This window comes from Pristiophorus japonicus, chromosome 5 (genome assembly GCF_044704955.1).
Source record: "Pristiophorus japonicus isolate sPriJap1 chromosome 5, sPriJap1.hap1, whole genome shotgun sequence".
In the NCBI taxonomy this organism is placed as follows: Eukaryota; Metazoa; Chordata; class Chondrichthyes; family Pristiophoridae; genus Pristiophorus; species Pristiophorus japonicus.
Genome location: NC_091981.1, coordinates 116,353,985 through 116,367,352, shown reverse-complemented (window position 1 = coordinate 116,367,352; position 13,368 = coordinate 116,353,985). Strand labels below are relative to the sequence as shown.

At 49.9% G+C, this 13,368-nt stretch overlaps 1 protein-coding gene across 1 annotated transcript in view; it reads right to left on the bottom strand.

Annotated features, from left to right (window-relative positions):
• LOC139264103 (DNA topoisomerase 2-beta-like) overlaps positions 1–12,702 on the bottom strand; it is a 146,290-nt gene extending 133,588 nt beyond the window's left edge. Inside the window, exons 1-3 of the mRNA XM_070880192.1 lie at positions 12,471–12,702; positions 9,594–9,782; positions 8,190–8,280 (exon numbers count right to left, since the gene is read on the bottom strand). Of these exons, the coding sequence (XP_070736293.1) occupies positions 8,190–8,280; positions 9,594–9,782; positions 12,471–12,521 (331 nt within the window). The 5' untranslated portion in view covers positions 12,522–12,702. The remainder of the gene's footprint in view (positions 1–8,189; positions 8,281–9,593; positions 9,783–12,470) is intronic.
• Positions 12,703–13,368: the final 666 nt, after the last annotated feature.

The following is a 13,368-nucleotide window of genomic DNA, read 5'->3' as shown; positions in this document are numbered from 1 at the left end:
GTGAGAGAGGGAGGGGGAGGGGGAGAGAGGGAGGGGGAGGGGGAGAGAGGGAGGGGAGGAAGGAGGACGAGAGAGGGAGAGGGACGAGAGGGGGAGGGGGGAGCAGGGCGAGAGGGGGTGCGAGAGGGAGAGGGAGGGCGAGGGGGGGGGGGCGAGAGAGGGGGATGAGGAGGAGAAAGAGATGAGGAGGAGAAAGAGATGGGGAGGAGAAAGAGACAGGGAGGAGAAAGAGAGAGAAAAGGGAGAGAAAGAGATGGGGAGGGGAGGAGAGAGAATGGGGAGGGGAGGAGATGGTGGAGGCGAGAGAGAGTGGGGGTGGAGGCGAGAAAGAGGGTGTGGAGGCGAGAGAGAGGGGGTGTGGAGGCGAGAGAGAGGGGGTGTGGAGGCGAGTGAGGGAGTTGGAGGCATGTGAGGGGGGGTGGAGGCGAGAGAGAGGGGTGTGGAGGCGAGTGAGGGGAGGTGGAGGCGATAGAGATGGGGGTTGGAGGCGAGAGAGGGGTGGCGGCGAGAAAGACACAAGGCGGAGGAGACAGAGACGGGGATAGAAGAGAGAGGAGAGATGGGGGGAGGAGAGAGAGAGAGAGAGATAGAGATGGGGGAGGAGAGAGATAGAGACGGGAGTGGAGAGAGAGAGAGGCGGGGCAGAGGAGAGAGAGACGGGACGGAGGAGAGAGAGACAGACAGACGGGGGAAGGAGAGGGAGAGAGACAGGGAGGAGAGAGCGCGCGAGAGAGATGGGGGAGGAGAGAGAGAAGAGACGGGGGAGGAGAGAGAGAGAGAGAGATAGATGGTGGAGGAGAGAGATAGATAGAAAGAGATGGTGGAGGAGAGAGTGTGTTGCGGGGAGAGAGGGGGAGAGATGGGGAGGAGGGAGGAGAGAGAGATGGGGGTATAGAGAGAGAGAGAGACGTGGAGGAGAGAGAGACGTGGAGGAGAGAGAGACGGGGAGGAGAGAGAGATACGGGGAGGAGAGAGAGAGAGATACGGGGGAGGGGAGAGAGAGAGACGTGGAGGAGAGAGAGACGGGGAGGAGAGAGAGAGACGTGGAGGAGAGAGAGAGACGTGGAGGAGAGAGAGAGACGGGGAGGAGAGAGAGAGACGGGGAGGAGAGAGAGAGAGACGTGGAGGAGAGAGAGAGACGTGGAGGAGAGAGAGAGACGTGGAGGAGAGAGAGAGACGTGGAGGAGAGAGAGAGACGGGGACGTGGAAGAGAGAGAGAGACGGGGAGGAGAGAGACGGGGAGGAGAGAGAGATACGGGGAGGAGAGAGAGAGAGATACGGGGGAGGGGAGAGAGAGAGAGACGTGGAGGAGAGAGAGAGACGGGGAGGAGAGAGAGAGATGTGGAGGAGAGAAAGATGGGGAGGAGAGAGAGAGACGTGGAAGAGAGAGAGAGACGGGGAGGAGAGAGACGGGGAGGAGAGAGAGATACGGGGAGGAGAGAGAGAGAGATACGGGGGAGGGGAGAGAGAGAGAGACGTGGAGGAGAGAGAGAGACGGGGAGGAGAGAGAGGGATGTGGAGGAGAGAAAGATGGGGAGGAGAGAGAGAGACGGGGAGGGGGAGTAGAGAGAGAGACGTGGAGGAGAGAGAGAGACGTGGAGGAGAGAGAGAGACGTGGAGGAGAGAGAGAGACATGGAGGAGAGAGAGAGAGACGGGGAGGAGAGAGACGGGGAGGAGAGAGAGATGGGTAGGAGAAAGTGAGACGGTGAGGAGAGAGAGACGGGAAGGAGAGAGAGAGACGGGGAGGAGAGAGAGAGACAGGGAGGAGAGAGACGGGGAGGAGAGAGAGAGACGTGGAGGAGAGAAAGACACGTGGAGGAGAGAGAGAGACGTGGAGGAGAGAGACGTGGAGGAGAGAGAGACGTGGAGGAGAGAGAGAGACGCGGAGGAGAGAGAGAGACGTGGAGGAGAGAGAGAGATGGGGAGGAGAGAGAGAGACGTGGAGGAGAGAGAGATGGGGAGCAGAGAGAGAGACGTGGAGGAGAGAGAGAGACGTGGAGGAGAGAGCGAGATGGGGAGGAGAGAGAGATGGGAGGAGAGAGAGATGGGGAGGAGAGAGATAGACGTGGAGGAGAGAGAGATGGGGAGGAGCGAGAATGAGATGGGGAGGAGAGAGAGAGTGATGCGGGGGGAAGGTAACGAGAGAGAGAGAAAGACGGCGTACGCGAGAGAGAGAGATAGGGTAGGGAGGAGAGTGTGTGTTGCGGGGGAGAGCGAGAGATGGGGAAGAGAGAGGAGAGAGTGTGTTGTGGGGGAGAGAGATAGAGAGAGATTGGGGGGGGAAGAGGCGAGTGTGCTGCAGGTGGGGGTGGGGGCAGAGAGAGAGATGGGGAGGAGAGAGGGAGATGAGGAGGCGAGAGAGAGATGGTGGAGGAGAGAGAGAGATGGGGGAGGGAGGAGAGAGGAGAGAGAGATGGGTGAGGAGAGAGTGTGATGCGGGAAGAGAGAGAGAGTGTGATACGGGGGTTGGGGGGAGGTGAAAGAGGGTGAGAGAGAGAGAGAGAGAGAGAGAGAGAGAGAGAGAGCGAGAGAGAGAGATAGAGAGCGATGGGGGGCCGAGAAAGATGGGGGGGGGTAATGAGAACGAGATGGGGGAGGGGGGGGGGAACGAGATGGGGAGGTGGGAGAAAGAGGTGGGGGGGGTGGCAGAGAAAGAGATGGGGGGAGAGAAAGCAATGAGGAGAGAGAGAAAGAGATGGGGGGGGGGAGAAGAGAGAAAGAGATGGGTGGGTGAGAAAGAGATGGGGGGAAGAGAAAGAGATGGGGAGGGGGAAAGAGATGGGTGTGGAAGAGACGGGGTGTGGAAGAGACGGGGGAAAGAGACGGGGGGAAAGAGACGGGGGGAAAGAGACGGGGGGAAAGAGACGGGGGGAAAGAGACGGGGGGAAAGAGACGGGGGGAAAGAGACGGGGGGTGGGAGACAAGAAAGAGATAGTGTGGGTGGGGGGGGGGGAGAGAGAGAGAGAGAGAGAGAGAGAGATGGGGGGGGAAATGACAAAGAGGTGGGGAGGGCAGGAAAGAAATAGTGTGGGGGACGAGAGAGAGAGAGAGAGAGATATGGGGTGGAGGGGGGAGAATAGGAGAGAGATAAGGGGGACGTGAAAGAGAGATGGGGGGACAAGAAAGAGATGGGACGAACGAGAAAGAGATGGGGGGGAAGAAGATAGAGAGGTGGGGAGATGGGACGAGAAAGAGATGCAGGGGCGAGAAATAGATGGAGGGGACGAGATGAGAAAAAGATGGATGGACGAGAAAAGGATGGGTGGGACAAGAAAGATAGTGTGGGGGATGAAAGAGATTGTGGGGGGGGAGTGAGAGAGAGAGATGGAATGCGAGAACGAGATGGGGAGGGACAAGAACGAGATAGTGTGGGGGACGATTGAGAGAGATGGGGGAAGGAAGAAAAGGAGTGATGGGGGTGATGAGAGAGAGAAGGGGGGGCAGAGAAAGAGATGGGGGGGAGAAAGTAAGATGGGGGGAGGGTAAGAAAGAGGTGAGGGGGAGGGAAAGAAAGAGGTGGTGGGGCGAGAGAAAGAGGTGGGGGGGGAGACAAAGAGGTGGGGGGGAGACAAAGAGGTGGGGGGGAGACAAAGAGGTGGGGGGTAGAGAGAAAGAGGTGGGGGGTAGAGAGAAAGAGGTGGGGGGGGGAGACAAAGAGGTGGGGGGGACCACAAAGAGGTGGGGGGTAGAGAGAAAGAGGTGGGGGGTAGAGAGAGAGGTGGGGGGGGAGACAAAGAGGTGGGGGGGGAGACAAAGAGGTGGGGGTAGAGAGAAAGAGGTGGGGGGGGGAGAGACAAAGAGGTGGGGGGGGGAGAGAAAGAAGTGGGGGGGGAAGAGAAAAAGATGGGGGGGGAAGAGAAAGAGATGGGGGGGAAGAGAAAGAGATGGGGGAGAAAGAGATGGGGGGAGAGAAAGAGATGGGGGAGAAAGAGATGTGGGGAGAGAAAGAGATGTGAGGAGAGAAAGAGATGCGGGGGGGTGGAGAGAGAAAGAGATGGGGGAGATGCGGGGGGGGTGGAGAGAGAAAGAGATGGGGAAGATGCGGGGGGGGTGGAGAGAGAAAGAGATGAGGGGAGAGAGAAAGAGATGGGGGGGAGATGAGAAAGAAATGGGAGGGGGGGGGGCAGAGAGATGAGAAAGAGATGGGGGGCGGGGGGATGAGAAAGAGATGGGGGGCGGGGGGAAGAGAAATGAGAAACATAGAAAATAGGTGCAGGAGTAGGCCATTCGGCCCTTAGAGTCTGCACCGGCATTCAATAAGATGATGGCTGATCATTCACCTCAGTACCCCTTTCCTGCTTTCTCTACATACCCCTTGATCCCTTTAGCCGTAAGGGTCAAATCTAACTCCCTCTTGAATATAGCCAATGTACTAGCATCAACAACTCTCTGCGGTAGAGAATTCCACAGGTTAACAACTCTCTGAGTGAAGAAGTTTCTCCTCATCTCAATCCTAAATGGCTTACTCCTTATCCTTAGACTATGTCCCCCTGGTTCTGGACTTCCCCAACATTGGGAACATTCTTCCTGCATCTAACCTGTCCAGTCCCGTCAGAATTTTATATGTTTCTATGAGATCCCCTCTCATCCTTCTAAACTCCAGTGAATACAGGGCCAGTCGATCCAGTCTCTCCTCATATGTCAGTCCTGCCATCCCGGGGATCAGTCTGGTGAACCTTCGCTACACTCCCTCAATTGCAAGAACGTCCTTCCTCAGATTAGGAGACCGAAACTGAACACAATATTCCAGGTGTTGCCTCACCAAAGCCCTGTACAACTGCAGTAAGACCTCACTGCTCCTATACTCAAATCCCCTAGTTATGAAGGCCATTTGCCTTCTTCACGACCTGCTGTACCTACATGCGAACTTTCAATGACTGATGTACCATGACACACAGGACTCGTTGCTCCTTCCCTTTTCCGAATCTGCCGCCATTAAGATCATATTTTGCCTTCGTGTTTTTGCCAGCAAAGTGGATAACCTCACATTTATCCACATTATACTGCATCTGCCATGCATTTTCCCACTCACCTAACCTGTCCAAGTCACCCTGCAGCCTCTTAGCATCCTCCTCACAGCTCACACTGCCACCCAGCTTAGTGTTATCTGCAAACTTGGAGATATTACACTAAATCATTAATGTATATTGTAAATAGCTGGGGTCCCAGCACTGAGCCCTGCGGCACCCCACTAGTCACTGCCTGCCATTCTGAAAAGGACCCGTTTATCCCGACTCTCTGCTTCCTGTCTGCCAACCAGTTCTCTATCTACGTCAGTACATTACCCCCAATACCATGTGCTTTAATTTTGCACAACAATTTCTTGTGTGGGACCTTGTCAAAAGCTTTTTGAAAGTCCAAATACACCACATCCACTTTTCTCCCATGTCCACTCTACTAGTTAAATCCTCAAAAAATTCTAGAAGATTTTTCAAGCATGATTTCCCTTTCATAAATCCGTGCTTGACAAATCAGAAAGAGATTGGGGGGGGGGGGGGGGGGGAGGGAGAGATGAGAAAGAGACGGGAAGGGGGGGAGAGAAAGAGATGGGGGGGGGGAAGAGAAAGAGATGGGGGGCGGGAGAGAAAGAAATGGGGGGGGGAGAGAGATGGGGGGAGAGAAAGAGATGGGGGTGAAGAGAAAGAGATGGGTGGGGAGAGAGAGATGGGTGGGGAGAGAAATGGGGGGGGAGAGAAAGAGATGGGGAGAGCGAGAAAGAAATCGGGTGGAGAGGGGGAGAGAAAGAGATGGGGGGGGGAGAGAAAGAGATGGGGGGGGAAAGAGAGATGGGTAGGGAGAGAGAGATGGGGAGAGAGAAAGAGATGGGGAGAGAGAGAAAGAAATCGGGTGGAGAGGGGGAGAGAAAGAGATGGGGGGGGAGAGAAAGAGATGGGGGGGGAGAGAAATAGATAGGGGGAAGAAAGAGATGGGGAGAGAGAGAAAGAAATCGGGTGGAGAGGGGAAAGAAAGAGATGGGGGGGGAGAGAAAGAGATGGGGGGAGAGAAAGAGATGGGGGTGAAGAGAGAGAGATGGGTGGGGAGAGAGAGATGGGTGGGGAGAGAGATGGGGGGAGAGAAAGAGATGGGGAGAGCGAGAAAGAAATCGGGTGGAGAGGGGAAAAGAAAGAGATGGGGGGGGAGAGAAAGAGATGGGTGGAGAGAGAGAGATGGGTGGAGAGAGAGAGATGGGTGGGGAGAGAGAGAAAGAAATCGGGGTGGAGAGGGGGAGAGAAAGAGATGGGGGGGAGAGAAAGAGATAGGGGGGAGAAAGAGATGGGGGGAAAGAGATGAGAAAGAGATGGGAGAGGAGAGATGAGAAAGAGGTGGGGGGGGGAGAAAGAGATTGGGGGGGAGAGAAAGAGATTGGGGGGAAGAAAGAGATTGGTGGGAGAGAAAGAGATTGTGGGGGAGAGAAAGAGATTGGGGGGGGCAGAGAAAGAGATTGGAGGGAAAGAAAGAGATTGGAGGGAGAGAAAGAGATTGGGGGGCGAGAGAGATTGGGGGGGAAAAGAAAGAGATGGTGGGGCGGGAGAGAAAGAAATGGGGGGGAGAGAGATGGGGGAGTGAAAGAGATGGGGGTGAAGAGAAAGAGATGGGGGGGAGAGAGAGATGGGGGGGAGAGAAAGAGATGGGGAGAGAGAGAAAGAAATCGGGTAGAGAGGGGGAGAGAAAGAGATGGGGGGGAGAGAAAGAGATGGGGGAGAAAGAGATGGGGGAGGAGAAAGAGATGGGGGGGAGAGATGAGAAAGAGATGGGGGGGAAAGAGATTGGGTGAGGAGAGAAAGAGATTGGGGGGGAGAGAAAGAGATGGGGGCGAGAGAAAGAGATTGGATGGGGGGAGAGAAAGAGATTGGTGAGGGGGAGAGAAAGAGATTGGGGAGGGGAAAGAAAGAGATTGGGGGAGAGAGAAAGAGATGGGGGGGAGAGATGAGAAAGAGATGGGAGAGGAGAGATGAGAAAGAGATGGGGGGGAAAGAGAGATTGGTGGGGAGAGAAAGAGATTGGGGGGGAGAGAAAGAGATGGGGGCGAGAGAAAGAGATTGGGTGGGGGGAGAGAAAGAGATTGGAGGGGGGAGAGAAAGAGATTGGGGAGGGGGAAAGAAAGAGATTGGGGGAGAGAGAAAGAGATTGGGGGGAGAGAAAGAGTGGGGGCGAGAGAAAGAGATTGGGTGGGGGGGAGAGCAAGAGATTGGAGGGGGGAGAGAAAGAGATTGGGGAGGGGGAAAGAAAGAGATTGGGGGAGAGAGAAAGAGATGGGGGGGAGAGATGAGAAAGAGATGGGAGAGGAGAGATGAGAAAGAGATGGGGGGGGGGAGAAGGAGATGAGAAAGAGATGGGAGAGGAGAGATGAGAAAGAGATGGGGGCGGGGGAGAAGGAGATGAGAAAGAGATGGGGGGGAGAGGTGAGAAAGAGATGGAAGGGGGGAGAGGTAAGAAAGAGATGGGGGGGTGAGATGACAAAGAGATGGGGGGGGAAGGGAGACGGGAAGAAGAGAGCGATGGCGGGTGGGTGGGTTGAACAGAGAGATGGTGGGGGGGGGAGGGAAGAGAGAGAGCGAGAGAGAGATGGTGGGGGTTGAGGGGGAAGAGAAAGAGATGGGCGGGGGTCAGTTGAGAAAAAGATGGGGAGGAGATGAGAAAAAGGTGGAGGGGGGCACATGAGAAAAAGATATGGCAGGGACACACGAGAAAAAGATGTGGGGGTTGACGAGAGAGAGAGATGGGGGGGGAGAGAGAAAGAGATGGGGGGGGAAAGAGAAAGAGATGGGGTCACGGACGAGAAAGAGATTTGGGGGGGGAGATGGACGAGAAAGAGATGGGGGTGCGGATGGGGGATGAGAAAAAGACGGTGGGGGGGGGCGAGTGAGATGGGAGGATGGGGAAGAGAGAGAGAGAGATGGGGTGGGGGGGACGAGAAAGAGATGTGGGTGGGAAATGAGAGAGTGGGATGGGGGGGACGACGACAACTGGAAAGAGAGATGGTTAGGACAAGAATGAGAGATGGGGGGGAAGAGAGAGAGAGAGATGGGGGGACGACGATGACTGAAAAAAGAGATGGGGGGACAAGAATGAGAGATGGGGTGGGGAGAGAGAGAGTGAGAGAGAGAGAGGGGGAGGGAGAGAGATGGGGGCGGGGAAGAGAGATGGGGAGAAGAAGAGAAACAAGGTCAGAAGGATAAATACTTACCAAGAATCTCATCAAATATTTTGTACAAGCCTGGAACAACAGTAATATCCCTCAAGTTCATACCCGCATCTTCATCGTATACCCACATTGTCTGAAAAGAAAATGCAACTTTAATAAATTCTTTAACTGTATATTTTACAATTATCATCCAACCCTCTACAAATCTTTTTTATTTATAAATTAAATGCATACATTTAAAAGCCTGGACCATAGCTCCAGTCTTTTCTCCATACAATACAGATTTAGCTTTAACCTCTTCATAAAATGACTTAAAAATTCAGTACCAACATTTTTGCCCAACTGTGAACTCTTCCAATGTCTGACTTTTTCTGTGACCAAAGCTACTTTCACAACTATTTCAAATATGTATTTCAATGCTGAGTTGGAAAAGTTCAGGTTGTGCTGTGAATGAATACTTTCTGCAATCAAATCTGGCTATGCACAAAAATGTTCCTTTCTTCCCTATGGAATATTGCATTTCTCAAGAATTCTACACAAAAACCCAGAAAGGTATCAAGCTTGAAAATGGCTCCAATACCTTTACTGGAGAGAAGGCACCCAGAAAACACATTTAATGACCTTTATCACTGAATATAAAAAGCTTCATGTATTCGATTTTGAAATTTGAAAACTTATATATTCAGATGATTTCGACCATTTCAGTTTAGTCCCTAATTTTTGGGTTGCTTTAACATTTGAAAATAAACAAACACAGAAATGGTGCACCCTGAGCGCTGATCAAAAGTATGCTCATCAATGTTGACTGTAGGATCTCAATAAAGTGGAATGAAATTTTCATGCTGCTACACAGTATACTTTGACTAGCGTTTCAGCAAAGCATATTGGTGGGAATGTGAAATTTTCATACCAAGTCCACTTGAACTGTAAAGAAAAACCCCATCTATTAATACAACTATGGGTTTTTGTCATTCTTAACTTTGATCGTGTATGGATAGGTTAGCTTGAGCTATAAAACTCCAGCAAGAAGTAATTTATAATTTGAGATGAGTAGTATACTAAACATTGAAGTGCACTTGCTTAAGTTTTTCCTTTAGTGTGTTGATACCAATATTCTAAATAAGGCAAATGACAACCCTGCTTGTTACACAAGCCCCAGCCATCCAGTACTGCCACATTATGCTGGATAATCTAGGCACCACAAAAAGTTCTGAAAAGATGGGATGATTAGTGATCACTAACATTCCAATACCCATGGTGGCCAATACAGGACAAAACCATTTTAAAAGCTGGTACATCTAAACCTAAACTGTTTCTATTAGGAACTGGCATTCACTGATATTTGAGTCTTCACTGAGTCTTTACTAAAGTAATTAAAACAATGCAAATCACTTATTTCACGTCAACAGGCAATGAATGCCTTGGAAAATAGTAAAAATCTCTCACCTGGGTTACAGGCTCCACGGAGCCAATGTAGGAGTCAGGACGGAGGAGAATGTGCTCCAGCTGCGTTTTCTTCTGATAAACTCTCTCCACAGACATCTTCTTGGAAGCTTCCGACATCTTTTTTGATGTGTCACTTTTAGCATTTATTTCTTCCTTATTTGCAAGATTTTTCTGATTACTGAACAATGTCTGAAAAACAAAAAGATTGTTGAAATTTGCTACAAAATATCAATAACATTATTTGATTGCAGTAAGGTGTTGACAAATATATTATAGACATTAATGTTCCAAGATGAATGCAAGCATGTAGATCAAATAATTTATCAAGTTTGGCCCTGATCAGTACATTATGGAGCTCCAGACTTCAGTTACACAGAAATAATTGTGGAATTCTGTTATAAATTATTATTGTCCAATTCCTAAAATACTGTAACATAAATCAAAATATCCTTCAACAAATTCAAAATGGTAATGATACAACTTTATTTAAAGTGAGGCTTGTCGGAATTCACTGCTTAACTGCCCCCATCTGTATCAGGGATTTTGAATGGTAGTCAATAGCAGCCATGATATTTCAGGCTTCTTTTTAACTTCATTATATCCTAACAAAAAATATTACTGAGTACAACTGTTAAAATAATTTGATGTACTTTCCTACTCAGGTTTAGCAATAATTTCCCTATTTTTCAATTCTATACCTCTTAAGAAATAAATCCTAGTGCTTAGTTTGCTTTTTTATGGCAACTTTTAATGATTTGTACTCCAAGATCCCTTTGTTCTTCTACCCCACCTAGACTCGCAACCTCCGAGTAATAATGTCCTTCCTACCAAAATGTAATACATCATTTATCTGTGTTGAACTTCATTTGCCAATTATATGCCAATTTTGCAAGTTTATTAATGTCCTCCTGTAATTTGTTGCTGTCCTCCTCAACATTGACTATCACCATCACCCCCCCCCACACAAATTTAACGTCATCCGCAAATTTAGAAATTGTGTTTTTGATTCCAAAGTGTAAATCGTTAATATAAATTGTGAACAGGAGTGATCCCAGCATTGATCCTTGTGGAGCGCCACTACCCAACTTCTGCCACAGTTAATAGCTACCTTTTACCCCCTACTCACTGCTTTCTGTCTTGAAGCCAGCTAGCTATCCATTCTGCTACTTGTCCCGACTCATCATTCTCTGACCTTGTTCGTCAGTCTATTGTGGGGTACCTTATCGAAGGCCTTTTGAAAATCTAGATAGAATTACATCTACTGCATTACCATTCTCTACTCTCTTCGGGGGATGGCCAAGCAGCATGTTTACAGGTGCCCGTCTACTGAACCAATTGTTAAGAGACACAAGAAAGATGCATACCAACTCACACAAAAACAAAAAAATACCATTCGTTAAAATTTATTGTTGCTAACAAAGTTAATAAAAATGAACAAATACATTTTCCTTTTCCAATGTTAAAACCCTGATCTCTATAGGATTTTGATAGTTACTTTAATTTGATTACTACATAAACATAGGGCTAGACTTTGCATTGGTGTCCAAATGAGCGGTATTTCCGGCGTTAGCGATTATATATTTTTTCGTGATTGCCGGAATATCGCCCATTTTAAAACCCGCTAGCATCCACTTTTTAATTTGGGCATTAGCCATAGCGATGTGAAATGGGCGTTAGCGATTTATTCCATCGTGCAAGGTCGGCTTCCATAGCAATGGTCTTTTCCCGCGTTTCAGGAGGTCAGGGATCATCTGCACATGCGCAGGAGAGAAGAGAGAGAGATAGAGGAGGAAGCTTGTGTTGCGTATTGGTGTATTATTGGTATTATTAGTTGAAAATGGAGAACATACAATTATTTGAGGAGGTTAATATGAGTGAAGAGGAGGATGTGGCCAAAGTGGGTGAGGTGGGAGAGGAGCTGGGCGGACGAAGGCGCGCAAAGTGCTTCGGCGAGGAGGCCAATGCTGCCCCTGGTCTCCGAGGTGGAGAAGTGATGGGCCCAATTGACCTGGGGCGGTCGTGGGGAACCATCCCCCAGGCTGCACCAGAGAATCTGGATGGAAATCGCGGAGGAGAGCTGAACCAGTGGCGCAAGTGCTGGAACGATCTCATTGGTTCCGGCAGAGAAGTTATTAAATTTATTTATTTAATAAATTGTAATGATGCAATGATTAATTTAAATGTAGATCTGTTGGATTGTAGTTAGGCTGGTAATCTTGGTGTCAAGCGTTTAATCTTAACCTCGATCAAGTTATTTTCAGACGGTAGATATAACCATGTATTTAATTGCATACAAAGCATATTAGCATATAACGTTGACGATGATTAGCATGGGATGACTAATTGGGGATTGTCTGTGTGTTGTGTTGTGTAATAGTAATATATCTGTCAGTAATCTGATATCGGACATATCTGTAATAGTACCTAGGCAATGATCTTATGCCATGCCATGCTCTTGTCACCTTTGCAGAAGAAGCTTTCGAAGAATCGCACCGAGCAGAAGTAGACTGGTGGAGGACCAGGAGATCTCAACCCGCTGACTGACCTGGAAGAGCGGGTGTTGGCCTTGGTGGGGGTCCACAAACGGTCGGCCACTGGTACTGAACCCGTTCTTGCGTCACGTAATGTATAAACCATTGATGATTTAAAGTAATTTAATGCCAGTTCCGTATAATATATGATTGATGTAATGTTATGTAATGAATGATGGGATCATGAAATATCATTGTAATGCAATGCAGATTCTGTACTATCGTGATGTTAATTATATGTGATGTCTGTCAGTATATTTATAGCAGTAGTGTTGCTCCTCATGCATATGCCTGCGTAGCGCAAGCATTCTTATGTGACCCTGGCATCCCCTTCTCTTTTACTAACCTCATTTTTGTTTTCTAGGCCTCTCGGGCTTTCCAGGTTCCCGAGGCTCATCAGCCTTCACAGGATCGCCAGGTTTCTGTGGGCGTGGTCGCAATTGTTGTCTCTGGAAGCGAGGAGGCAAGAGCCTCTCCTGTGCGTCTGCAGGTGCTCCTATCCACCGAGGATAGTGAGGAGGTGAAGGAGGAGCCTGCAGTCCTCTCATCATGTGTTCCTGAGGCCACATCCTCTTCAACCAAGGAGGTAGTTGGGCCAAGCTCATACAGCAGGGCACCCCGAGTGGTTCCATGCCTGCGCCGACCCTGCGGAGGTTGGTTCGGCAAGGTCGGTCTGCTCCAAGACCGGCAGATTTATGGGTGGACATGGTGAATCTGTCCAGGACGAGCGTCAACATAGGTCGAGCTCCTTCAGACAATGGGCGGATTAACTGGCCATGTTGCCACTCTAACCCCGATCGTCTAGCAGGAGATGTCGCAGATGGTAGCAGTGATGGAGAGGATATCCATGTCCATGGATGCCAGAGGGCAGCCAGTGGTCCTGGAATACAGCACTGCACCCCAAGGTGCCGTACCGCCAACCATTGCCACTGACACGTGGGTCAGGAGGAAGCTCTGGCTTCTGACTCGGAGGACGTTTCCTTGGAAATGACCTCTCAATCTCCTGCCCAATCTATTAGTCTGCCATCACCACGCACACAGCAGCTGCGCTCGAGGTGCCCTGCTCCAAGGCGACTTGGAGTGACGAGTTGGTAGGGGAAGAGGTGTGGTTAAGATGGGGGGGGGTAAAGGAAAGAAGCGTGACCGCAGATAGAGAGGGTGGGGATTCTACTAGTTGTTGTTAAAAAAATGTGTTGAATGTTGGGTGGGTGGGTGGGTGGTGTGTTATATTTATAATTGTTTTT